The 27,791-nt window shown below is 41.4% G+C and overlaps 1 protein-coding gene across 7 annotated transcripts; it reads right to left on the reverse strand.

The window, feature by feature from the left end:
* Positions 1 to 508: 508 nt before the first annotated feature.
* CAPSL (calcyphosine like) lies at positions 509 to 27,399 on the reverse strand. 7 transcript variants are annotated; one of them, XM_050943843.1, is made up of 6 exons: positions 27,174 to 27,399; positions 14,752 to 14,888; positions 13,282 to 13,459; positions 10,973 to 11,182; positions 8,669 to 8,772; positions 509 to 1,451 (listed from the first exon to the last, which is right to left on the reverse strand). In XM_050943843.1, the coding sequence occupies exons 2-5, from the start codon at positions 14,886 to 14,888 to the stop codon at positions 8,671 to 8,673; spliced, it is 627 nt and encodes a 208-aa protein (XP_050799800.1). In that variant the 5' UTR covers positions 27,174 to 27,399; the 3' UTR covers positions 509 to 1,451; positions 8,669 to 8,670. The 7 variants fall into 7 exon arrangements, with proteins under 7 accessions (XP_050799800.1, XP_050799796.1, XP_050799798.1 ...); XM_050943839.1 differs by lacking the exon at positions 27,174 to 27,399 and adding an exon at positions 19,305 to 19,322; XM_050943841.1 differs by lacking the exon at positions 27,174 to 27,399 and adding an exon at positions 19,036 to 19,137.
* Between the last annotated feature and the right edge of the window lie 392 nt (positions 27,400 to 27,791).

The following is a 27,791-nucleotide window of genomic DNA, read 5'->3' on the forward strand; positions in this document are numbered from 1 at the left end:
TCATGGATGGTACTGAGCAAGGCTGACTTCCATGAGCGCTGCAGGTGCTCTGCACCTCACAGGTCTGCGGTGCTGACCACAGTCTCTACCACTGGGCGATTACCCAGACACAAAAAGATGGAACCGTGTGTCAGATTTAGGGCTTGAATCTGAGATGGGTGCAAAATGGACTGCACAGAAGAGGAACAAGTGTTCATGCAATCTGTCTCTCACTCGCACAGCACATGCTAGGATCTAAGTGCTGGTTACAGTACATCCAGGAGTCAGATCAGTGCAGGGCTTTACCATTATAGCAATCTCTAACCAGCTCTCAAAGCTCAGAATCAGCCCCATGCTGAAAACATATACATGAGGTTGTTGGGATTAGAGAGACAAAGTAGGCAGTCTTCTCCTGTTTGCTTACACAGAGATATAACTTGATTGTGAGCCTTTTCTCCATACATATATATATATATGGAGAAAAGGCTCACAATCAAGTTATATATATATGGAAAAGTTTGGTGGTTGTTTTTTTTTGTTTGTTTGTTTTGTTTTTTTAAGAGGAACAAACCTGGATAAGAAGTTCAACCTTGTATTCATTGTAGTCCAATAGCAAAACTCCTATTGACTTCAATGGAAGCACAAGCAGTCTTAAAGAACATTTACCGTAACTATAGCCCCTATCTTCAATATGCTTATGCCCTATTGGTAACTTTACACATGTGACTAGTCCCATTGAACTACTCACATGCTAAGGTATTTGCAGGGTTGGGGCTCATGTTTGTAAAGCATAATGTACATTTGTCTATACTGGATTAAACAGATGCGGTTTGAGAGTTAATTTGTTCATTTTATGCATTTGTGGTTTTGGTTGCAGGCTTCTGAGGCTGCCTTTTTAAACTTGTTAAAATGTAATACAAAGGAAACATTAAAAATAATCATTCAAAATTATTTCAGTGTCAAATAAACCCCTTATTATGATGATCAGTAAATAGACCAAACCATTACAAATTAGTGCTTTTATATACATCAGGAATATCTACATTACAAATCTAATACATGGCCATTGCACTGAAAATGCAATTGCAAACTTCAGTAGATTATCACAGCTCCCAGCTCACTCAGTTCTGTTGACTGTCATTAAGCCCTGCTTGTTAATTGCCTATTATGAGCTCCCTATTGAAAATATTAAAGCATATACAAGGGTTGAGTTAATTGGGAAACAGCTGATTTTGCAGGTGCAATGTCATTGCATGTTTCTGAAAATCTAGACCAAGAAATCAGCTGAAAAAAAAATCAAACCCACACTGAACTCCTGAAAAACACTGTACTTCTTTATCGTCTCTGATGCAAAAAGTAATAAGCAAAAATCATAGTTTCCAGGATTTCATCATCATTAGATTGAAGTAGGCATCACTATCCACAGACGCACTAACTCCAGCGTAATAGTTCAAAAACTCATCTTTTGTCACCTAAAACCAAGAAAGCCAAAGTTAATTATTTGCCACACTGCCACCATATACTGCTATCGACCAAATCAGAAAGTTTAATGTGTTAAACTTCATTCTGAAAACGTTTTAAATGTTTGATTAGTATCGTTCAGCTATGTCTGATTATGTCCAATTGTCAACTATTTCAATATTGAAATTCATTGTTACTGGCAACTTTTGCTTGTCTGCAAAAATCTCTGGTATCACATAGGTATCAAAATTGAGAGTCTGAAACACTCCCAGTTCCTACAGTGAGAACTGGAGCAGCCAGGACTCTTTGTCCCGAAAATGATGAATATGAGAAAAGTTACCAGATGTTATTAACCACAGCAAGATAGGAATAAAATTCACTACTCAGACATCACAATAGAGTAGTGTTCCAGTTGTAATGCCACCACCAGCAGGAATATGGAGAAGAAATGACAAGGTTAGAACAGCAACCCAGAACCTTTCAAAAGGAGCAATTAAGAAAAAATACATTTTAGAAAGATCTTAAGAACTGAAATTATACTATAAAACTAGAGCTGGTTGAAAATTTTTCCCCCCAAAATAATTTAGACAAAAATGACAAAAATAATCAGCACAAATTCATATATTGAAAAATGTTGGCCAAAACCCAAAATATTTTGGTTTTTAGCCAAAATATTTGTTTTTTGGTGTTTTTTTGTTTTGTAACAAAAATATCATTTTTTTCCTGTGGAAAGCAGACACTTTTCATAAATATTTCAATTAGTCAACCCCCCCATTTTGAATACTAACGGGATCCTGCCACCATTCCTCAGGCAGAACTTCCAGTGATGTCAATGGGAGTTTTGAATGCAGATCAATAGCAAAGATGTGCCCCTGTTCATTTAGAAAAGTATTCTCCTTATTCAGGGCTAGGTTCAATATCAAATGTACCAGATTTTTAAAGGTATTTTGCTGCTAATTCCTATTGAAAGCAATGTGAGTTAGGCACCTATAGACCTTTACAGTCTTGCCCACAATGTCTAAGCTTCTACATCAAGGGTGTGATCCATGCAGGTACATTGGAGCCTAAGTCACAGGTTCAGGCACCAGTGTAGTCTACCACTGCCTAACCCTGTATGCACCTAAACTCATTTGGCACCTACATTTTTGCAGTAAATATTCTCTAGACACACATGGTTTTTGCCTCTCAGCATGCATGCCACTGACTTAGTCTAGGCATCTGTGCACCTATCTCCAGCTTAAGCCCCAGCGCAATTTGCAAACTGGGAAAGACAGGCATTTGGCAGCCTAAGTCACATGCAGGGGCCTGATCTGGTAGGTGTGGTCAGAGGCTGCCTGGTGAATCCAATCCCTCAAGTAAGTGCACACAAAACCAGTGAGGCAGGGGCGCTTATGTAACATTCTGACGTGGGGCTCTCTCAATCTCTCCAATTGAAGTTGTTCCACTTTAGTCAAGCCATTGAAAAATTAAATATTAATTGGGCCAGTGAAAGAGTTAGAATGACTATAAGCTAGTAGTTAGAGCACTCACCTCAGCAGTGACAGATCCCTGTTCACATCTTTTTCCCCCCTCATGTGGGGGCAGACTTGAACTCAGGGTCTCCCATATCTTGGGTGAATAGCTAACCAGTAAGCTAAAGGTTTTAAGGGAGAGCCACCTCTGTCACCCTGCGCTATTTTATTTCAGGCCCTACATGCATTTAGCCACCTATCTTCCCCTGATTCACCAATAGCAAGCAGAGATAGTCACTTCCTTGCAGCCTGGACTTAAGGATTTAGCACACACCCCTCTGGTCAGGTCTGGATTTCCAATTAGGCACAGTAACACGTGCCTAGAGGTGCCGGCATTCTACGAGTGCCTTACGTCTCGAAAACTGTGCAACACAAAGGGGACAGGTGCTAAAGATGCTGTGCCTTGGGGTGTGTAAGGTGTACATCCGGCCCTGCCTCTGATTAGTATCTCCCACTGGCAAGCTTAGGCTGCTCCCCCCAGCATGCAGCCTTTCTGGATCGCATTTTTAGCTGCCTCTCTCCATTCACTGTATAGGAGCCTAGGTGCCTAATGGCAGGCTTTGTGGATCGTAGTGCTGTTTCTCTAATTTTCTAGGCACCTAAAAGTTAGGTGCTGTGATGCATAACATCACAACGCTTACATCCTTTTGTGGCTCTGGGCCCATTTACTGCTATAGAATTGTTTTTCAGTTACCAAAGGTCTTGAAGCTACAAAATGAGGACAGACATATGCATGGAGTCAAGCGGCAGGTCACAGCTTTTATTAAATTTTTAACACAAGGCATGGGTACTACCCACTCATCACCCACACTCTCCTATACCAGGCATTTCATTGGTTCCAGTGGAGGGGGTTACAGGGCTCCCTACCATACAACCTATCACAGACACCAAGTTTACAAGCCTCCTTATCATATAACCCATAATGCAGGGTGGTTCACTTGAGTGATTAGCTTGGTCACTCCCCCTCCCAATCCTACCACACTGCCTGGTATCACAATTCCTGTCCAATCCATTCCCTCACATCCTGGAGCCCTACATCAGTACCTGCAGGGGTGGCTCTAGGTATTTTGCTGCTCCAAGCACTGCAGGCAGGTTGCCTTCGGCAGCACGCCTGCGGGAGGTCTGCTGAAGCCGCGGGACCAGAGGACCCTCCGCAGGCATGCCGCCGAAGGCAACCTGCCTGCTGCCTTGCAGTGGCTGGTAGAGCACCCCCCACGGCTTGCCGCCCCAAGCACACGCTTGGCATGCTGGTGCCTGGAGCCGCCCCCGAGTACCTAGAACTGACACATGTACTCCCTCATCTCTGAAAACTTCCAGCCAATTGTAATGGATCTCCCTATGCTCTATCACTGAACCCCTGTGTCCGGGAATATCTTGGTCACCTCTCTATTGTCTGCTATCAGCCACCAGGGCCTTTGCATCAGCCACAGACTGCTAGGAAATCCTCTTTCTCCCAGCCTTACCTCCTGAGCATTCCATGTGCAGGGGAACTCTCTACCGGCTTGATCTGCCAGTTTTAAAGCAGCTTTGTGTGAGGAGACTAGCACAAAGGTGCCCAAACAGAGTCAGATTCTCAGTCTGCATTCAGGAATATGTTTAGTTACCCAATTGTTCAGAACTTAATTACCTTGAACCAGGAGCATCCTTATGATTTACATATTAACGGCAGGCTTCATGTGGTTAATGTGAATTAAACAAGGATTTGAGCATATCAGCCCAAATGTTTCGCTCTCTCTCCCTGTCCCCAGCCTGCAACTCCCCCACCCCTCAATCAAACTAACAAAGAGGAAAAACTAAGTGGAAGTTTCAATACTGTTGAGGAACTAGGGCCTATGACAAGTCAGTCAATTAAGACCCAAGGATCGATGGGAGAATTCTGACTCCAAACCTGCATGTGCTGGGGCTCCCATGTGGATGACTAGCCTCTCAATGTAATATCTGATTCCTCCTACCTCACAGGTAGAATGGCTTGTTTAGCAGCCCAGCTCACTACCCCAACTGCTCTATTTCCTTATCATTCTCGTCTCTGCAGAAGAACAAGGTGAAGAATGAAAGTTAATTCTGCCTGCACTAGCATTAACTCCTACTGTGTTTTTTGCTTGTAAAACCATTTGTCCCTGGGGAGTATGCTCTGTGGAGCGGCTGCTCCCTGGATCTCTACCTTTCACACAGCAGGGGAGCTCAGATACACTGTGCTTGTTTGCACCAGTGGACTCCTATGGGCTCAAGCAGAGGGAGGGGAGCTGCTGCTTCTATGAATCAGTGTAACATGCGGCCAGAAGTCCTGCTCCTTTGTCCCCTGCACAGACTGGAGGGGACCACAGAGCTCATTGTTTACAATGGTTTTCAACTGTGGCTTGTGTTCCAATTTAGGATTCTATGCTGCCCTTGATCCACGTGCGTCACTCCTACTGCCATTAGTGGGCATTCCACGTATCGATCGAAAACGCTACATGCTTCAGACTAAGTTGTTCCCCACAATGTATACCACCCAGTGCAGCTCGAGTATCATGATCAGAAATGAGAAATCATCCCATCGAACAAAGTGCTAAATAACATTTTAGAATCTTAATTCCAATCCCAGATAAATTGGTGTGCATTATCACATACCTTCTAACAGCTGCTGCCTTTCCTATTGCAGCATCAAGCTCTAGAAGATACATGGCACAGCCACACAAGCCTCTCTACAGCATCTCTTTGGTATTTACTTTGTTTAGACCAAAGTGCACAAGAAACTACAGTTTAACAGATGCTGTCTAATGGATTCAGCTTTATGCAATGCAATTGTAGAGCTATTCCTGTTTACAGTACAGCATACAACAGTGCTAGAGACTGCTGCTGGCTCCAAGCATACAGCATTATCTATAATGGCATCTGAGACCTGACTCAACCCTTAGGTCCATACTGCCTTTGATCTATGCACTGAACTTCTGTTAAAGTCAATGCAAGTTTTGCCCATAGCTCAAGGGTGACAGTGTCTGGTCCTTAGTATATAACTTTTTCAATTTAGCCGCTAATGTGCTATGCTTGCTTGCATGATTTTGCATACCTGCAATTAAAACTATATTTGTTATAGTAGAGATCCCCATTGATATTCTACTATATTTGCTAGAGGGTAAAAATATTTCAGCTCAGCTCTTTCCCCCACCCTACATACAATGGACCTTTTCTTGCAGTTACAAGTTTTGTTGTAAAAAGCAGACTGAGGGCCTGATTCTACTGAAGTGAATGGAAACATTGCCAGAGGGATTAAAAATCAGTAACAGTTCCATGGAAGTGTTCAGGGTTCTTTATTCACATATAATGACTTTCAGAAAAAAGTGTGTGGCAGGGGAGGGACCATAGAATACCAGGGTTGGAAGGGACCTCAGGAGATCATCTAGTCCAACCCCCAACTCAAAGCAGGACCAATCCCAATGGTCCAGAATTTACGTACAGAGAATCCAAAGGGAGATGAGCTGGTTTTCAGCCTATTGCAATAGTAGCCACAGAGTCCTGCTGTCTCCAGAATGGGATGTACAAATTCTGTCCCTGTTCACCTCACTCATTTCTCTGCACAAAGTTCTGTTACTCGGGGTTGGTGCAGAAAGAGAAGGAAATCTAATCTCAAAGCAGTGATCTTTCATTAATCACAATGGTCTTGATCCTTTGCTCCCTGAAGTCAATGGCAAAGTTTCCACTGACTTTAATAGTGTATGATCAGGGACAATACATTTTGCAGTGTCAGAGCTTTTCATCCATTTACAAAGAAAAAATTGCGTTTGAAAAGGCATATTGCACTTGGCCTTGAATAAATGTTACAATTTTATATGGTTAGTATGAAACAGACAAACTAGTCAAGAGTTAAGGTTAGTAAGACAAAACTTTTCACTTCACTTGATTAAATGTCAGCACAACAGATCACTGTGGATTTTGGGAGTCTTTAGATACGGTATACGCCAGAGTGGGATCATTTTTCACTTTGTGACTCTCACAGCCCACTAATGTTACATCTTTATTTAAAATGTGCAAGGTAGATAATATACCTGTTACAGAACCAATAAATAAATTAATAAGAAAGTGGCTACATATAACTGCCAGTATGTGAAATGGCACATGTATTATTCATGTACCATGCACCTTTCTACTTCATGTACATGAATTTATTTGTTGGTCCACAACAGCATCACATTATGTAAAGAGTCCCCATTTCCTTGATGACACATTATCTAATCAAAATAATTTCCCTTTCCTTTCCCACCAATTCCATTCCATTCCATTCCATTCCATAGTTATTAATATATTGCAAGTGTGCAGAGCCTTACCAGATCAAGGAAAACATTGAGATTGCACAGCCTGTGGTGAGGAATTCCAGATACCTACTGTTGTGATGATAGGTCATATTTAAACTAAATAGCAAGTGTGTATACCATAAGGCCAGGTTTCCAAATAGCTCAGGGCCAGATTTTAGAGTGTTCAGTAGCTACTAACTGCCATTGTAACATTTAAGGTTAGATTTTCAAAAATCGCACACTGAACTTTTGAAAATCAGGCCACTTAGTTTGGTATGTAAATAAGAGCAGAGCTCTTGAAAATCTAGTGCCACTTCTGGGTGTTAAGTGCTTGTGAAAATGCAGCCCATATGACTTTTTGTTGGCTCTGAACATGGCTCAGTTTGTTGTCAAAACCTTGAGTCTTTTACTAAGGATTGAGAGATTGAAAACACAAGTATATGGCACTTGCACAAATTAACTGGAGTAAATCCTGCTCTGCTTAAACCATTTATATGACAACAATTTACTCTGGGACAAACTGACAAGAGAAATGAGAAAAGGAAACAAAGCGAGGATAACTAGAGGAAGTATGGCTTTCAGACAGGCCCCTTCTCTTACCATCCCTCTTCTCACAGGTAGCTGACCAGACATCAGCTCTCTCAGACACTGACATGACAGAAGAGTCCTGTTATCTCTTCCAATTAACTAATGTCCAGTCTTTTTCAGTAGCAAAGCCAAGAAAAATTAAGATTCTAAAGTTCTTTAGTTCATAAAAAAATCCCAGGAGAAGTAGCTTAATAATATGTATAGTCTTTCAGTTTAGGTCCAGCATAGACACTGGGTGGAGCACTGGTAGGTATTTCAATTACACAGTTAAGAGAACATTGTAAAGCATCAATGCCCATTGGTGACTTTGATAAGAGAAACAGTAGACAGGTGGTCCCAGAGAATGGGAAGAAATTCAAGAAACAAAGGAATAGAAGGAAAAAGAAGGAAGACAAATCTATGGAGTTTTAGGACAGTACACATGCTACAAAAATACCTACACATTTATACACTGAATATATACAACCCAGAATCCTCTGCTCTGGTGCTATGGTACCTTCTTTGAAACACAGCTGCCTAACATTAATTGGGGACATATTTGGGAACAAAAGGAGCCTAGCAGACATCTAAGGAGAAACATAAGAGAAGAAACAACACAGATAAGGGGAGCAGGAGGAAAAGCAAGGGGCGTGATTATTGGCAGGGCTGCCAAATCTCCTCTTAGCCTATCATGTGCATCAGCTCAGCATGGTCCTGCCAAAACAATGTGGTAGAGTGAGTATCGTTTCTTCTGATATACTGCAATCAGCACAGTGACTACAAGGTACTATTATGGGAAATGTGACCATATTATTGTGCACATATTTAATCATGTGGAGCTAAAAAGATGGAAATAAAGTCTTGTTTCCTTAATCGTACAGTTAGAATTTCCAAGCATTTCTCATCATGATAATGAAATAGACATCAGTGTCTATTGAAGCGCTGACTCCTGCATAGTAGTTCATGAATTCTTCTGTTGTAACCTAAAGTAGAAAATTTTAAAACAGAAAAGGAAACCTTCATTCTTCATGTCATAACACATACATACTATACGTAAATAAACATCTATAAATAAGCAAGATTTAAGCCATATACTGTACACCTTGTGCTTCAAGTTATCTAGCATTAGGAAGGCACCTAAGACAGGAGGGAAAATGAAGAAGATGGAACTCCTTCAGCAGTAGAAAGTCCTAAAATGTAGGGTCCTGTTCTCTAAGTGAACCTATTTAAAATGAGTTATCTTCCCTGAAAACTGAAAGATAGAATCAGTGAAGCTGTGGTCCTTCAAAAAGACAAGTATTGCCGTGTAATTTTCTCATTGACTCATCTGAATTTGGACAGCAAATTCATTACATTGTAATGGGTTCCTGGTGCTATTGGGAAATTGTAGTTTTATGTCCATTTATCAAGCTAAAGATGCCATTCTTTCGAGTAGATCTGACTAAGAGAGAGAAAGCAGTGTTTAGCTGAGTTTTGTTTATTTTGATATGCATTTCTGGGTTGAAACCATTTACAAAAGCAACTAGCCTACCTGTCCACTTTTTAAATTGGCATGACCTTTTATATGTGGAGAAATATTTTTCCAATTCTTCATTTATATAAATTGCATAGTTTTAATTTTTGGACCATTTATACAGTGCTTTGAATAAAGCTATTATACAAAAAGATATCTCCCAATCATGGTTCCCATCTTGTGTTTGGGAGACACCTGAAATGATTCAATAACTGGGGGAGCTGGACCTTAAAGCCTGTTCCACTTATTATAAACAGGCATCCAGCTTCCCAAGCCTGGCTGACTCAGCAAGACAGTGGTGCTTTTGCTAAGGTGATTTTTATCTGAAGCTCAGTACTAAGGCACATTGGCTAAAACAAATTAGTTCTGCTCACTAAGCCAGACATTCTTGTCAGCTCCATTATATGAATCTCGCTTATCTCAAACCACCTGTTAACAAAAACAAGTCCAGGTTCCCGCTGCTAACGTCAGGGGACATATCCTTGTTTCAAATGACAGGAGACTTTGGATAACTGAGGTGAAGCTTCATGAATTTACATCAGTGGTGTGGCTTAGATCAGACTCCAACTCCGAGAGGTCAAGTTTGTTGTTGAGAAGGACCTGTGGTCTAGTGGATTAGGTATAAGATTTGGAAACAAGAGATGCAAGTTCTGACACTGACTTTTCTATGACCTTGAGCTTTGGTAAAGTAGGAACAATTATATTTACTTCCTAAATATGTTCGTATGTTGAAAGTGTTTATAAAGTGCAAAAAACATTGTTAAGGCCAATTAGTGGCACAGGTGGTAACAGAAATCCGAACTCTGGTTCCAATTCAGGAAAGCACTAAAGTATGTGCATAAGTCCATCTCCTTATTCATGACTGACTTCAATGTCATTTTACCTCAACCGGATTTAAGCACATACTTAAAGCTAAGCGCATGCATAAATGCTGTTCTGAATAGGGATGCTTTCCTGAATCAGGGACTCTGTGCTTAAACTAGACGATGCACTGTAGTTTTTTCTAGCAAGTAGAGAATCTTCTCCTCACAGAGGGTTTGAAAATCAAGCTCTATGTATTAGCAACGATTGAACTTTTCTTAATTATGTAGTGTGCTGTTGTCCTGAGGTAGAATGCATAGTCTGATGCCATATCACATTATTTGCAAATCAATCACAAGTAACTACAACAATATCCCAAATCCTACAATTTTGCATATGGTAAAATTTTGTTCTATATGCAGCAGGCTTGGGGTGTGACAGAGGCAGGTTGGAGAGGTGAGATCAGAGGATCTGCTGCTACATGATACCACCAACCATTGCACAGGTACAAAAGCAGCTGCAGAGTGTCTCCATTCCAATCCTTCACTCCAGGTACAGAGCCCTGACTCAATGAGTGCAGAACACAGGATTTAGCCCACTATACTTTGATTGCCCAAATTATTAAAAAAGATAGGTCTCTGCATTAAAAAAAACAGTTGAGTATTAATGAAGGGAAAGAAATAAAAGAACATTATCCTCATGGCTGTACATCCATTTTACTATTAATCTAAAGGATGTATCAATAAGCATGGCACAGATGCACTGTACATGCTTTTAATTGTTGGATATTGGGCTTGTTTTCACACATAATAATTTTAGTTGTACATCCAATGGAGCACCCTTCAGTTGCCTTGGGCTACTCCACTTACCTTCCCATCTTTCTCATATGGTGAATCAAAGTTATCTAGAAAGGATCTAAAAACTTGATCTTCTGTCCATTCTCCATTCTGATATTTGGGATGATGCTTTGCATTATACACCCCCCGTAAGTCTTCAATGGTTACAATACCATCACCGGTTTTGTCAAACTTCCTAAATGCTTGCATGACCACCTCTTTTCTGGCATTAGACATTGGAGGCTGAAAGCAGATATTAACAGATTAATCCTATGTCTATCTGCTGTCTGTCCAGTTTCAGCTTCAAGCTTTGCTGCTGCTGTTACTAGTAAACATACTTTCAGAGAGCCTAGGATATGGTGTGCACACATAAATGCTACCCAGAGAAGAGTGTGACCATCATCCTGTTAGACAAGTGCTTGAAACAGGAAGTGCAATTCACCATTGACTAAACCAGGGGTATGCCACCTATGGCACGCATGTCAAAGGCAGCACACAAGCTGATTTTCAGCGGCACTCACACTGCCCGGGTCCTGGCCACCGGTCCAAGGGGCTCTGCATTTTAATTTAATTTTAAATGAAGCTTCTTAAACATTTTTAAAACCTTATTTACTTTACATACAACAGTAGTTTAGTTATTTATTATAGACTTATAGAAAGAGACCTTCTAAAAACATTAAAATGTATTACTGGCATGCAAAACCTTAAATCAGAGTGAATAAATGAGGACTCAGCACACTCATAGACTCATAGACTCCAGGACTGGAAGGGACCTCGAGAGGTCATCGAGTCCAGTCCCCTGCCCTCATAGCAGGACCAAATATTGTCTAGACCATCCCTAATAGCCATTTATCTAACCTACTCTTAAATATCTTCAGAGATGGAGTTTCCACAACTTCCCTAGGCAATCTATTCCAGTGTTTAACTACCCTGACAGTTAGGAACTTTTTCCTAATGTCCAACTTAAATCTCCCTTGCTGCAGTTTAAGCCCATTGCTTCTTGTTCTATCATTGGAGGCTAAGGTGAACAAGTTTTCTCCCTCCTCCTGATGACACCCTTTTAGATACCTGAAAACTGCTATCATGTCCCCTCTCAGTCTTCTCTTTTCCAAACTAAACAAACCCAATTGTTTCAGCCTTCCTTCATAGGTCATGTTCTCAAGACCTTTAATCATTCTTGTTGCTCTTCTCTGGACCCTCTCCAATTTTTCCACATCTTTCTTGAAATGTGGTGCCCAGAACTGGACACAATACTCCAGCTGAGGCCTGACCAGCGCAGAGTAAAGCGGAAGAATGACTTCTCGTGTCTTGTTTACAACACACCTGTTAATGCATCCCAGAATCATGTTTGCTTTTTTTTGCAACAGTATCACACTGTTGACTCATATTAAGCTTGTGGTCTACTATGACCCCTAGATCTCTTTCTGCCATACTCCTTCCTAGACTGTCTCTTCTCATTCTGTATGTGTGAAACTGATTGTTCCTTCCTAAGTGGAGCACTTTGCATTTATCTTTATTGAACTTCATCCTGTTTACCTCAGACCATTTCTCCAATTTGTCCAGATCATTTTGAATTTTGACCCTGTCCTCCAAAGCAGTTGCAATCCCTCCCATATTGGTATCGTCCGCAAACTTAATAAGCGTACTTTCTATGCCAACATCTAAATTGTTGATGAAGATATTGAACAGAACCGGTCCCAAAACAGACTCCTGCGGAACACCTTTTCTGAAAGGTTGCCAACCCCTGGACTAAATAGTGAAACTGACTGTACTCAGACAAAGGTAGAGAAACAAACTGAAAAACCACGTAAAGATGTTTTTTAGAATATCTTTCTGTTCTCTCCATCTTAGATGTCACTTGTAACAACAATAGGTATAAGAGTTCTCTGTTTTTACATTTGTATTTTGCAGTATTTACAGGCCCAAACCAAGATAAGGCCCCTGTCGTGCTAGGCACTGTATGAACACATGCAAAGAGAAGACCATGCTGCCTTAATGAGTTTACAGCATAAGCAGACAAACAAGAATTATCATCTCCATTTCAGATAGGGAACTGAGACCTAGAAAGAGTAAGTGATTTTCCCAAGAAAGTCTGTAGTAAATCCCTGGAACTGAATCCCAGCTCCTAGTCCAGAGACTGACCCACAAGACCACCTTTCCTTTCTCATTTTTAGATGGAAAATGAAATTCTTCAAACTGATGTTGTCCCTTTGATATTTCTGTAGATATTGGTATTACTGATAAAATAGAACTGCATTGACCTAGTAACTGACTGTTCAGCTGGTCATGAACAGGCTTTTTCTCATTTAGCTAATAAAAAAGCACATTGTTTGGAAACTTACTCTTAACGTAACAAGAAATTCATCAAAGTCTATTGTTCCGTTGCCATCTTTATCAAAGATCCTGAAAAGCTCTTGAGCTTCTTCCTTGTCTATTGTTACAGCATAATCATTTAACCCTTTCAAGAATTCTTTGAAATCAAGGGTTCTGTTTTGGTTGTCATCCATAATCCGAAATACTCTGTGGAAAAACGTGTGTTTAAAATGAATAAAAGGAAGAATGAGAGTAGCACAAGAGGCAGAACTTACATAGAAGAATGACAGTTCATTAGGACTAGAAAGGGACACCACCACCTTACTGGGATAACATTTCCTCTTCCTAAAGTCTCTTCAGAGAACAGGAGGGCTGCAGGTATTGAGGTAGTAAAGAGCAATGCCTGTCAATCAGCACTGCTTACCCCACCTAGCCGGTTTGGTAAGGTCTATTTTCCATTCCCTCTCTCTGACCATGAAATGTGACTGTCACAAAACACAAACTACTAAGTTCCACAGGGAAGATGTTTTACTTTTAAACAGGACTGCAGTAAAGGAAGTATACAAGTATTTTTAAAAATCCAACCCCAATATAATAATAATTATTGGATTGAAATTGAGCCATGTGGTAAATCATAGCTGTTGGAAATGGTTGAAAGAATTGTCAAACTCAGCTCGGATGGAGAAAGAACTATGTACGTGATGAAACAGAAAACTACATTAAAATTGGTTTCACATAGATGCAGTTGTGATATAACATGACTCACACATGATGTAATTACAAAAAAAAAATTTTCAGATTAAATGACTTGAACAGGGTCACACAGGAAGTCTGGCCATGCACACAAGTCATTTTAGTTTCTCTTCCCCATCTGTAACATGGGGATAATAATATTTCTTTTGTCTTTCTAGTCCACTTACATTGTGAGGTCATTAACTAATATACACATGTAACTAGTGCACACTGATCCTATAGCCATGCACTTTGGTCTAATGGCCTTACCTCACAGTCAAGCCCTGTCCTGTATCAAAATTTTAAATAGGAAAACAGAAGCTAAATGTGCAAAGCAGGAAGTTTGTGGTCCGGACCATCTGCAGGTACAAATCAGTGTCATTTCACTGAAGAATAAGGATTTGGATCTGGCCCTTGTACCTTTACATCCCTTTGTTTTGATGTTGGTGATGCAGATGCTTGCATTCATTTCAATTCCTGGCTCTTTCCATTGCTTTCTTTTGTTTAGTTGGTTAGCTTTGTATTTTTATTGAAAAATCATTGAAGAAAAAAATAGTACTGGAGTTGCAGTTGCACTTCCCAAATCCAAACACCCTGAACTCTGGAGCATTTGAAATCCTGGCTCCATGAAAGACTGTTGGAGTTTTGCCACTGACTTCAATCAATAGCTGATATTTTGCAGCTTAAGCCCATTTTAGCCATATTGATATAGCATCTTACTACTCAAATTCTTTGCTTTAATAATGTATTTGGCTTCCTGGATTTACCTGCCAAGTCCTTTGATACCTGCAGACCCTCTTGCTAGACACTGCAGCCGAAGCCTCTCAACTGGGTCTGTGGTTTTGGCCAGATTTCTTTTGGCCTGGACTGCCATGTCTCGGTCATGCCTCGCTGTACCCGGCATCTAGAACAAGAATTTCCCCCTTTAGCACAGATTCACAGAGTTGAATAAGGCTTTATCTGATGGGCACTGATTACCAACTGTGGTCTTTAAAACATGTTCTTGAATACTGAAACCCATATTACTCCCTCAGACTTCACAAATACATCACTTATAAGAGCATTGTACTAGTTAATGAATTACTAGAAAGACTTTTGTGTCCATTTGATATTATCAGTCAAAAATATCATTGCACAAAACTGGAAATCCAAGCTGCTCTTGGGAGGAAATGAACAGTAAGCAAGAGTCTGAGCTATACTGACCATGTGCAAATGCTAGCTCAGTCTGTGAGACAAATGACAACATAATGCAGCTGTGTGGTATGCTGCAAAAACCTACACAAATGCAGGCCATCCAGATGACTTTAATACTTCCACATGTGAGCAAATATTTAGCAATAATATTTAGCAATTGTATAGGTTGTAACAAGTCTCAGGTTCTGAGAGACCTGTGTAGAAATGCAAAGTTATTTCTACTAACTCTACCAGGCAGCCAAACCAGATAGACCCTACTAGTGTTACAAACCATTTCTTGTTCCAGGGATCCATTTCCAACATACCATAACAATCACACATATTACAGCATTCATTACAAACGTCACACAATTCATAGATTATAATGGCCTCTTCTGGCTTGAAAACACCTAATTTGACATCCTGCATTATACCTCACTCAATTTCTGCATCATGTCCAGAACTTCTGTTTTAGCTATAGCATATCTTGGATTAAAGACTTCAAGTGATGAAGAATCTACCATGTCCCTAGGTAAGTTTGTTCAAATGGCTAAATTATCCTCATAGTTAAAAATTTATACACTCTTATTTCCAGTCTGAATTTGCTTAGCTTCATCTTCCAATCATTGGATCTCATTATACTTTCTCTGCTAGATTAAAGAGCTGTCTACTATCAGAAATCTGTTTTAGAGATTTTAGACCATGATTAAGTTACTTGTTAACCTTCTTTTGGGTAGGGTAACTAAACAGATTGAAATTATTAAGTCTCTCACTATAAGTCATGTTTTCCAGACCTCAAAACAATCTAACTCTTTTTGGAACCCTTTCCAAGTTTTCAACAATCTTTTTGAAGTGTGGACGGAACTGGACACAATATTACAGTAATGTTCACCCTAATTCCGTACACAGAGGTCAATCCACCTCCCAGCTCTTAACATTTATAGTTAAAAATACAAGTGCTAAATATTACTATTACTTGCAAGGCCTGCACACATTTACATAAACTCACAACACCGCAATTATCAACACATTTCATAAGGCTGAATAAATCAATTGTTTGAATTCTATTCACAAAGATATTCTTCTGCATAAGTAACATATTACACTGAGAAAACACTTATATCTTGGATATGACTTACATGTAATATAGGACGCTAGGACTATTGTCCTTTCAAAATCTTTACTGCACATTTAATAAACGTATATCCAACCATTCTGCAGCATGTATCTAGTAAAGATGATGATGGTAAAAATGCCTGAACACTGTCTACACTACTGCTTATGCCATTGCTCAGCCCAGTGCAGCTTCGTCATGCTGGTATATGGTGTAGACAAAGCCCTAAAGTGCTGTAGGAAGTGCACTTTTGTTGCCCTTTTGAGGACTGTTGCTCTGCCTTTGGGAATCAATGGTCATGCCTTCAGGAAGCCTGCTTCTAAGTCACTACTAAGACATTAGCATGAGAGGAATTAAACAACTCCTTACTCTCCCATCCTCTCAAAATATTGCTTTCAATGTGCACTGCTACCTCCTAAAGCTCCCTTTCCACAGACTCCCAATATGTAGCAAATAAAGCAGCTTATCCTGTATTTGTTCAACTTAATGGCAACATTCTGCCTGACCTCAGTGGAAGCAGGATCTAGCACCAGATCTTTGAACGGACAAAAGTTATAAAGCCAAGTCACAGTAAAACAAAAAAACACCATCTTCTGAAAGACATGATGGCAGCAAAGCCACTAGCCAACACTTAAAATAACTTATGTTTGAATGGGTGATGGGTGCAAATCCCCGAAAATAATATAGGGAATTTCATCCTGTGATCCATCAAGGGGCATAGCAACAGTCTGATGAGGGGTGAGAACACTTGAAAGATTTAGGACCATATCATACCATTTTGCAATAAATTGCGGTGCTTCCAAAATTAGACTCTCTGTGGGGAGAAGAAATTCCAGTCTCTCCCAGAGGCATCCCTCTGCAGACTGCCTGGCCTCGTCCCCAGCGTCAGCATGGCTTCTTCCTGAGGCCACTCATATTGTGCCTATGCCACATTCTCCAGGTATACACTGGAGTGAGCATGGAGCAGGAGCGGATTTCGCTCAGGGAATTTCCAAGTGGGCTGCATGCAGTGGAGGTGCTGCTTCCGCCCTGTTCTGTACCACTTTTCTCCTCTCTGACAGGGTAAGGATAGAGCACCATTAATTACTCTGCTCCTCAGACCTCTGCGGCATCTGAGCGGGTGCTAAAGCAGATTTTCACAGACAAGCCAATCCAGTCTGATGGTTACTTGAACACCCTTTGCAATCAGTGCCTTTAGACACAACCATCAGTAGAATTACACCAGGGACAAATCTGGTCCTTTTACATTCACAGCAGAAACTGGATTAAAGTAATATCACAGTAAAAACTGATCAAATGAATAATAAACATGACAACTTAGGCCATGAACCTGCAATTGGAGACACTGATGTGGACCCTATGTCCATGTGATTCCCACTGAGATCTATGCAGACGCACAGTCCTTGCTAGTGAATCTGATTGCAGGATCAGAACCTTATGCTGTACATCTTGTTTCACTTGTTTTGTTCCATAGTAGCATAGAGAAGGATAGGAAAGCCCTTCTAAGTCAGAGTCCAGACCCTTTATGGGTCAGAGTTATTCCCCATGGTAGATCTTCCAGTCCCACTCAGTAGTATGACCTCTTTCTGCAGAGATGATGAATTCACAGCCTTCTAGATATTTCAAAAAAAATCACAACTGCTGCAATACTGCCTCCCTGATGTAGCACATAGAACAAAAAGTAGTAACAGAGTGCACAAAGATTATGGGTAACACATAACTTTATTATCCCAGAGTTCCAAAGGTTAAAAATATGCATGATTACTAAAATATTTAGTGACTATATACTCTTTAGACATGCTAAACAACAGCTCTACAGGTGCCTTATAAACAAGCATTAATAGCCATTGAAAAAGCAAGGAAAGGTCATTATACTAATCTCATATGTCTTTGCTTCCTACCCCAACTATACAGCATCATCAGCTGTCTCCCATAAGAAAAGGGCGACCTGGTCATTGATTTGTTTAATTCCTTACCATTAAACAGAGTTTTGTATTGAATAATTGCTGAAGTTTTTAGCAATTACAGTTGCCTGAGTTAACTTTTTACTAGCTATGGTGCTTCACATAGGATAGCCAGAATAAAAATAAATTAAGATAAAATAAATATATTTATTTTAAATATAAATATATATATTTTTAAATATAAATTTAATATAAATTAAAAATAAAAATGAAATTTCAGGCTGGGTTTTTCAAAGAAACTTTAAGGAGCTAGACACCCAAATGCCATTGAAATATAATGAAAATTGGATGCTTAACCCCCTTAGAGTTATAGAGTTTAAGACCAGAAGGAACAATTAGATAATTTATTATGAAATCCTGTATATTACAGACCATTATCTTTTACCCAGTTACCCCTATACTGAGCCCAACACAACCCTTTAAAAACCCCAGCCTTATTTCTCGGAAAAACTCTAAAGTGTATGGTATGAAAGGTGGAAAAACACATCATTCTTTGGACTATAATAGTGCCCACAAGGTGCTAGTTTCTGTCAAAACACATAATTACACACCCTCCCTGCCCAGAGTCCCAATCCATGGAGATTTAACAGCTTAAACTCGAGCCAATCTCTTTTGTTTGTTTGTTTTTTCCTATAGCACTCCTACAAATAATCTGAACGTCAAAACCTCGTAACTGTTTGCCAAGTTTCTTACTTGTCACTTTAAAAGCATGACTTTCTGAAACCACAGACTCTCATATAATTGCAATGTTTGAATTCCCCAGTCCCCCTACCTTAAAATTCCTAAATTAAAGTCTTTACCTTTAACGTTAATCTGTAACCTGTTACTTCTACCTGAAACTATGGACGCTCTCTTGTTCAGCTTGGAAAACTGGTCCTGTCTCTCTCCCCACCACCTCCTCCTTTTCTGCTCCAGGTCACACCCCTGTTGCTTTGATTGGATAGCTCATGGTAACAGAAGTAGGGCCATAGAAAGCTCCCAAACTAACTGGAGGGATTCCTTGTCCATCTATCTCATTTTACTTGTTTACATATCCCAGCCCCCACTTTTTCAGGAGCTTGGAGTTTACCATCCTGTGTCTCCAAGGAGACGTTGGTCGCTGTGACAAGCCAAATCTTTGCTTACTGACTGAGCCACCTGCTAGGAGTACTTGTGCTGCGCCGGTGTTCTGTGATTAGCAGATTTGTTTGTTTTGTTTTGTTTTTTCTTTCTGTCTTCTAAATTGCCTCACTCTTCTCCTTTCTGCCCATGCTGGCTGTATACAGATCTTCCTGCAGCATATGGATTAACAATAGAGGGTTTGACTCCATTTTCTTTGCCCATCCAGATTCCCTATTGAATAAAAGGGTTATGAAGATTACAAGATAGTGCTCTATCTAAACATGCATTTGTAAAAAATTATATCTGTTCAAGACTTGATATGATTAAAAAAAGCCTCACTGATGCAATTCCTGTGTACAAATGCGAGAAAGTAGTGAAGTATTAGTCATTTTGGCAGACGTATTCTCTGCAGCTGATTATTTCACTAGTTCCAAGAATCATTCAAGAAGAATCTGTATAAGGAAGTCCTGGGATTTCATTAATCCACAGAAAAAAGAAAACTGAAAAAAGACAAAGTTTGATATGATATAAAATCATCATGCTCTGTTCCATTTAGACACAATTATTCTATTTACAGTAAGTTACAGTAGAGACCTATTGTTTGGAAAATAAATCAACTCAATGAACCAGATCAAGCAATATTATCTTTGGGGACTGATAAACAGACTCCTGCAATAGCTTCCTGAAGCCCCCAAAACTTCCACTGAAGGCAATGCATGCCATTTAAAGTCAATGCAAGGGTGGGATGTGTAAGGAGTGGAGGATCGGACTTTAAGAATGAATTACCAGAGCAGAAAATGATTTAGGCTGCTTTGAAAACACTAGTGTGATGACTTTTGCATCATAACAGATAGTTTGTCCTTCATCAGCATGTACATCCTGGTACCAAGCTACATGATATGTAAGACTTGAAAATATGCCTGTTTTTTTCACCTGGCAATTGATTTTAAGTTGTTGTGTAGCCAGGAAGCAATGCACATTTAATCATTCACTGGTTAGAAAAATATTGATTCTAAGTAAATGTAAAACCCTTTTTTTAATCTTTAGCCTACATGAGAGCTCTGGATTTATTTTTATATTTATCCTCTGGAAATATGACAGAGGAGAAAACCTCTAAAGGAAGATTCATTTAGCTGCAACAGCACTAAGAATGCCCCCAAATGGCTTCAAGCATGTGCTGCATGTGAATGAAGTATCAAAGCAAAAGCATGAGTTAAAAGGTAAAGAGACAGACTAAGATTTAAGTCCAGACTTTCTGCTGGTGACTCTATGCCCTGGTCTACACTATGAGTTTAGGTCAAATTTAGCAGCATTAGATTGATTTAACCCTGCACCCGTCCATATGATGAAGCTATTTTTGTTGACTTAAAGGGCTCTCAAAATTGATTTCTGTATTCCTCCCCAACGAGGGGATTAGCGCTGAAATCAACCTTGCTGGGTTGAATTTGGGGTAATGTGGACGCAATTGGGTAGTATTGGCCTCCGGGAACTATCCCAGAGTGCTCCATTGTGACCGCTCTGGACAGCACTCTCAACTCAGATGCACTGGCCAGTAGACAGGAAAAGCCCTGTGAACTTTTGGATTTCATTTCCTGTTTGACCAGCGTGGCAAGGTGATCAGCACAGGTGACCATGGAGTCCCAGAATCGCAAAAGAGCTCCAGCATGGACCAAACGGGAGGTACTGGATCTGATCATTGTATGGGGAGAGGAATCCATGCTATCAGAACTCCGTTCCAGAAGACAAAATGCCCAAATATTTGAAAAAAAATCTCCAAGGGCATGAAGGACAGAGGCTGTAACAGGGACCCGCAGCAGTGCCGTGTGAAACTTAAGGAGCTCAGGCAAGCCAACCAAAGAACCAGAGAGGCAAAAGGCTGCTCTGGGTCAGCGTCCCAAACATGCCACTTCTATGATGAACTGCATGCCAATCTAGGAAGTGCCCCTATAACTACCTCACCCCTGTGCGTGGACTCTGTCAATGGATTCTCACGCAACAGGGATGCGGATTTTGGGGACAAGGATGATGATGATGAGGAGGAGGTTGAAGATAGCACACAGCAAGTAAGAGGAGAAACTCTTTTCCATTGTTTATCACCCTGGAGCCAGTACCCTCCCAACTACCCAAGGCAAGCTCCTGGGCCTTGAAGGCGGAGAACAGACCTCTGATGAGTGTACCTTTGTAAATATAATACATGGTTTAAAAGCAAGCGTGTTTAATGATTAATTTGCCCTGAAAACTTTACATCTGACTGAGGCTGTCTGCACTGCAAAGTTGCCCAATGATTGGCACCAGGGTCTAAACATCTCGGTTAGCCTAGCCCAGGTGTAAGTGCTCCCACCGCAAACCCCTACCCAAGTTACTGTGTCTTCACTGTTTCTGCACTCACCCATGTGTGTCTGGGGACATAGCCCATGGCTCTTTGTGCTGAGATGCTGTAGGATTCTTTCACAGTCAGTTGTGTCAATTGCAGAGGAATTTGTGGGGAATTGTGGGAGGGACATTGGAGAATTCTCAGCATGTAAGTGATTTTGCCCACATCTTCACTGCAAAGTAGATGGATTCTAGCTGAGTTAATCCAGACACCAGCTCAAACCTGTACACCCAGCCAAGTAAGCTAACTCAAGCTTAAAAGCACTTCCAAATGGGTCAGAGGGTTTTCTGTGTGGACAGTAGAGGGCTTGGGGCTAATACTTGCGTAAAAACCCAGATTAACTGTGTTGTGTTGACATACAAGTTCATAGCTACAAAAATGTTAATTGACTGTTCTGAAATATTATTTTTGTTCAATTCAGTGGATCTGTCAAGTGAGAATCAGCAAGGCTTCATTTAACTGATTTTCCCATGAAACATAAACCTGAAGTGCCTGTGCTGGCCAGTGATCAGAAATTTGAGTTTCTTGACAAGTTTCAGATGAGAGATGTGAGGCGTTTAAAGCATTTCTGAGAAAAGGGAGAGTCTAGAAATTCCTTCAGAACAACAACCCAGGAGCCAGCAGTGAGACATAACTCAGGCAAAGCCCTTGTGAGGAGGGCCATGTGCAGGCACAACTGTGCATCTCTTCCTAGAATGCTGAAATCTGAGACAGGAGGGGGCGGAAAGTTCTAATCACTGTACAGAGAGGAACAGAAAGCAAAGGAACCAGCTTTCATTGTTGTTACAAACTAGTTACATAAGGTAGGGCTGTAAATGTACACAGTCCTTTGCAAATACAGCTAGAGAGAAGTTCCTAAGTCCGCAAAGAGAGTAAAACTTAATTAATGAAAGGGGCCCACTTCTGTGAGGTTCTGACCACCTTCATCTCTCATTGATAGAGCTCATCTCACCACAGGGTCAGGCCCTGGAAGGATGTAAAAGCATCAGATAAAATACTAGAGGAAAAACATATACCCTATTGGAGGCCCATATGCATGAGGAAAGTAGCCTTGAGAAGCAATCTGAACATCTCTGACTCAAAGCCTTCCAGGGAAGCCCATTACCTTGGGCTCTGCAAAACAAGACACACTGACCAGATTATCAGAAGGTAGAGACTTTTTTTAAAAAGCTCTGTGTAAAACAGACTGCATCTAAATGAAAGCATATGCAATCCCACTTGGGCCAACTGGAGAGCTTGACTCAGGGACCTACAATGTTAATGTGCATGTGCTGCTATGGCTTGAGCTAAAGGAGTCATTTAAATAGCGTTTTATATGGACCAGCCCTCAGAGGGGGACTCTTGCTCGAGCCACACTCATACAAAAAGGACGAGCCAGCTTATCAGCCAGTGAACCGCTTGGTGGCTAGCAGCAGCTAGTTGTCCTTTCCATAGCTCCATGGGATGGGGGAGATGGACACATGAACAACAGAGTACCACAGTCAAAGCCTGTAACGAAGTTGCATTCAGTTCAACTGTAACCATATCACGGCCCAGCATGGCTTCTCTGCTCCCTCTATTTGTAATACACGAGCAGCGCAGTGAAAGGTAGAGAGGGAGCTGACCAGATGGAATGACAGCTCCATGGTCTGTGCTACCCACATTTGGATTCAGATTGTGCTCTGTGGCCAGTCAGTGGCCCATGGAGCCCTTCCTGGTAATTCACAGATTATAGATCCAATTACGGCTGTTCCATTGCAAGAGTCATAACTAAACATTTTGGAAACCAAGCCCTGGAGGAGCAGGTGTTTACAGAAAGTGGCCCATACATAATCATAATGCCCAGCATGATGGAGCTCTTTCCTATAATTAGCTCTGGACAATGATAACGTTGGAGCATCTTTGTTACAATGACTATAAAAAACGTTGGTCCAGGGCATTTTCTGGGGATTCATGATTACAATTACTTCAAATAAAAATATACTTTCCTTAAGACGACAAAATTTTAACACCCCCACACAGGGCCCACAGGTCACAGTGACTGAGCTGTCAGCTGACCCCTCCAGGCTAGGACTGAGGCATGTTGGGTTGGCAAAGAATAAAGTCTGTACTGCTGCTGCCCATGCCGCAGCTATTCTGTGGTTAAATGACTGTGATTGGCTGAACTATCAATGCTTTCTGCTCGGTGTCCTGCTTTAGGTCCCTCATTTTGACCCTGAGACCTGTACTCTCCCAGTTTTTTCATTTTTTGTCCCCCCGTAATCACTTAGATTCTGGGTTCTGCATCCCATGTATCCCAGTCTCCCATGTTTAAGAAGGATGAATTCAAACCGGAACAGGTACAGAGAAGGGCTACTAGGATGATCTGAGGAATGGAAAACCTGTCTTATGAAAAGAGACTCAGAGCTTGGCTTGTTTAGCCTAAGCAAAAGAAGGCTGAGGGGAGATATGATTGCTCTCTATAAATATATCAGAGGGATAAATACCAGGGAGGGATAGGAATTATTTAAGCTCAGTACCAATGTGGACACAAGAACAAATGGATATAAACTGGCCATCAGGAAGTTTAGACTTGAAATTAGATGAAGGTTTCTAACCATCAGAGGAGCGAAGTTCTGAAACAGCCTTCCAAGGGGACCAGTGGGGGCAAAAGACATATCTGGCTTCAAGACTAAGTTTGATAAATTTATGGAGTTGAATTGCCTAATTTTGGCAATTAATTGATCTTTGACTATTAGCAGTAAACATGCCCAATGGCCTGTGATGGGATGTTAGATGGGGTGGGATCTGAGTTACTACAGAGAATTCTTTCCTGGGTCTCTGGCTGGTGAGTCTTGCCCACATGCTCAGGGTTTAGCTGATCGCCATATTTGGGGTCAGGAAGGAATTTTCCTCCAGGGCAGATTGGCAGAGGCCCTGGGGGGGGTTTTGCCTTCCTCTGCAGCGTCGGGCACAGGTCACTTGCTGGAAGATTCTCTGCACCTTGAAGTCTTTAAACCATGATTTGAGGACTTCAACAGCTCAGATGTAGGTTAGGGGTTTGATACAGGAGTGGGTGGGTGAGATTCTGTGGCCTGCATCGTGCAGGAGGTCAGACTAGACGATCATAATGGTCTCTTCTGACCTTAAAGTCTATGATTCTATGATCCTCTCCCTCACATGGGGGGGTGAGCTGTTTGTTGCATCGGTGGGCTCTGCCCACCATCCTAAGATTTAATTGTCTGGCACCTTTCTCAAGCAATAAAAAAGAGTAACTCCTTTCAACATTCTAAGCCCATCTTCCTTTGGATGCATGAAACAAAGGCTGGGGTTTGCAAAGAACCTAAGGGAGTTAGATGGCCAACTCCCACTGGAATGCCTAAATGTCATTTTCAAATGTCAGCTAAAATCCTAGTATTTTATGACACTTTTGCTTTGAAGTTGCTCATAGGGGAGAGTTCACTAAAATGTTACAGTGAAAAATGTAAAGCTGATTAAAATTCAGAATATCCATTCCATGAGAAAAAGTCTACCATTTCAAATTCTGTTTGCATTCTGAACCAGAACGAAAAAACAAACAAAAAATCCAAAATCTCCTGTAGAACAAAAGTTTCTGAAAAAATGTCATTCCTGATCAAAACATTTCATTATGATAAAAATCAAAATATTTCACTGAGTCCATATTTACTTTCTATATTATAAGTGAACAGTAATTTCAAAACAAAAATCAAAATGGTTTTTTCCTTTTTTTTCTAAAAGCGTTTCTTGACATCAAGATGCTCCCACAGAAAGTTTCAATTTCGGTGATATAGCATGTTCCAAGGATAAAACATACAGTCGGAAAATTTTCTACCAGCTCTAGAAAAATTTCTGAATGTGATTTTTTTGCATCTGAATTTATAACAGAACAACATGAAGAATGTCTCTTAATATCTACAAATGTTTTGTCGAGTTTAAATAGTTTTGTTCTCTCCCACAAGGTAGAATTATTATAGTGCAGCCCCATGTTAAAGATACTGTACAACAGGTTGGGGTAGCCTCTACGACCTTACTCACTCAGGAGTATGTTGGAGTGGCTTCAGGGACCTTAGGTACTCAGTTCCCAAGAACTCAGCTCAACTCCAAACTCATAACTAAAGTTTCCTTACTGGCATAAAAATTAAAACTACCCAGAGCTGACTGGACTCGCATGTACGGGGTGGGTACAGGGTAAACCACACATCCAAAGTACAAAATTACTAATCCACAATCAGATACAATTTCTAGACACCATTAATAACTGCTTCTTAGGCAGCTAGTCCTGGAACCCACAAAGGGAGGGGGAATTCTGACTATAGCTGAACTTGTTACCTGCACATTCTAGGGCACCACCATTTCCAGTTCCTAGGGCTCTGGGCAAAAGGCACCTACTCTTACTCAGTTCCTAGGACTCAGGGCCACCTAGGGTTGCCAACTTTCTAATTGCACAAAAGCAAACACCATAGCCCCACCCCCGAGGCCTTGCTCCCTTCCCTCCTTTGCCTAAGTCCCACCCCCACTCACTACCTTCCCCCTTCCTCGGTGGCTCACTCTCCCCCAGCCTCACTCACTTTCACTGTGCTGGGAGTTGGAGTGCAGGAGGGGGTGAAGGCTCTAACTGGGGGCATGGGCCAGAAATGCTGGGTTCAGGGTGTTGGAGGGGGCTCCAGGTTGAGGCAAGGGTTTGGGTGCAGGAGGGAGCTCCAGGCCGGGGGGAGGGCGAGGGATTTGGAACATGAGAGGGACCTGTCGGTTGAGGCAGGAGGTTGGAATGTGGGAGGTACAGGCTCTGGGCTGGGGGTGCGGGCTCTGGGCTGGGGCCAGTGATGAGGGGTTCTGGGTGTGGGAGGGGGGCTCTGGGCTGGGGTAGTGGGTTGGGGTACCTGGGGGTGCAGGCTCTAGGATGGGGCTGGGTAGAGACTTTGGAGCTTGCGGTGCTGGAAGAAACTTCGGGTTGGGGGGGGGTCAGGGCTGGGGCAGGGGTGCAGGGTTGGGGCACATGCTTACCTCCAGCAGCTTCTGGTCAGCGGCCCAGCAGGAGTGCTAAGGCAAGCTTCCTGCCTGCCCCGGCATCACGGACCATGCTGCACTCAGAGATGGCCAGGAGCAAGTCCTGGTTCTCGGACAATGGGAGTGTGGATCCAGTGCTGGGGCGAGGGCAGCGCGCAAAGCGCCTTGACCCCCCTGCTTAGGAACCAGACCTGCTGGCCACTTCCAGGGTGCAGCACGGTGTCTAAACAGGTAGGGACTAGCCTGCCTTAGCTGAGCAGCACCACCGGCCAGACTTTTAAGGCCTGGTCGGCGGTGCTGACTGGATCTCCCAGGGTCCTTCTTAGAACCCAATTCCTAGGACTCAGGGTGTAATCTTCTGTGGGTTTGCAGGACCTTTTACCAGTGAAAGAGCCTTACACAGCAATATCCTTATCCCCTATTTATTAACAATTAGCTAGCAGAATATACATGCTAAGCATACAATGCTATGCTCACCTATCCTGATCATCCAGGTGGACTTTCCCTGTTGGCCAGGCAAAGGTCGGTCACATCTGGATTCTGGTTGCTGCACATCACAGTTATGCAGAGGATTCTTAACAGCTCTGATTTTAGGTTGTGTCTTAGAGGTGAGTTCTTCTTCTTCTAGGTCTTTCCTTCTTCATATTCTTCTTTTTCCAGCTGGTCTCCTTCTTGGACTGCAGTTTACATAGCGAAAATTGAGTCCCACTTAGTTCTACTGTAGCCAATTATTTTACTAAAATATTATAAAATTATTCATTGATTAGTCCTAACATATTGCAAAACAATTGCTTAACTAATCATATCCCACCACCTTAGTTGATTTAAATCTTAAAAATTAGTTATGCAATCACAAGTGTTGATAAGTGATTCCTTGCCAGACAGAATGCTATCAAGCGTTTTCTTTAAACGTCTTAAGAGATTCCTTGCTTATCTGGTGATGGTAGGTACTATTAGGAGCGGTGCCTTCTTAACAGCCTGATATTACATTGTTTTGATATAATTTAGAAGGAATGTAAGGATGTGACTTTCTGCTTCTTGGCTCATGGCCGCTGCTCTCCTAATAAGGCTCTCTACCTTACTGAGTTAGTGTTT

This window comes from Gopherus flavomarginatus, chromosome 3 (genome assembly GCF_025201925.1).
Source record: "Gopherus flavomarginatus isolate rGopFla2 chromosome 3, rGopFla2.mat.asm, whole genome shotgun sequence".
In the NCBI taxonomy this organism is placed as follows: Eukaryota; Metazoa; Chordata; order Testudines; family Testudinidae; genus Gopherus; species Gopherus flavomarginatus.

Bases quoted from the DNA above. Each gene is read 5' to 3' on its own strand.
- CAPSL (XM_050943837.1), bottom strand. From the start codon at position 17,123: ATGCCTCTGGGAGAGACTGGAATTTCTTCTCCCCACAGAGAGTCTAAT. The intron at 14,889-17,045 runs GTATGATATGGT...TTCTTGTTCTAG, and splicing joins CCGCAATTTATTGCAAAATG to ATGCCGGGTACAGCGAGGCA. The intron at 11,183-13,281 runs GTAAGTTTCCAA...ATCTGCTTTCAG, and splicing joins AATTTCTTGTTACGTTAAGA to CCTCCAATGTCTAATGCCAG.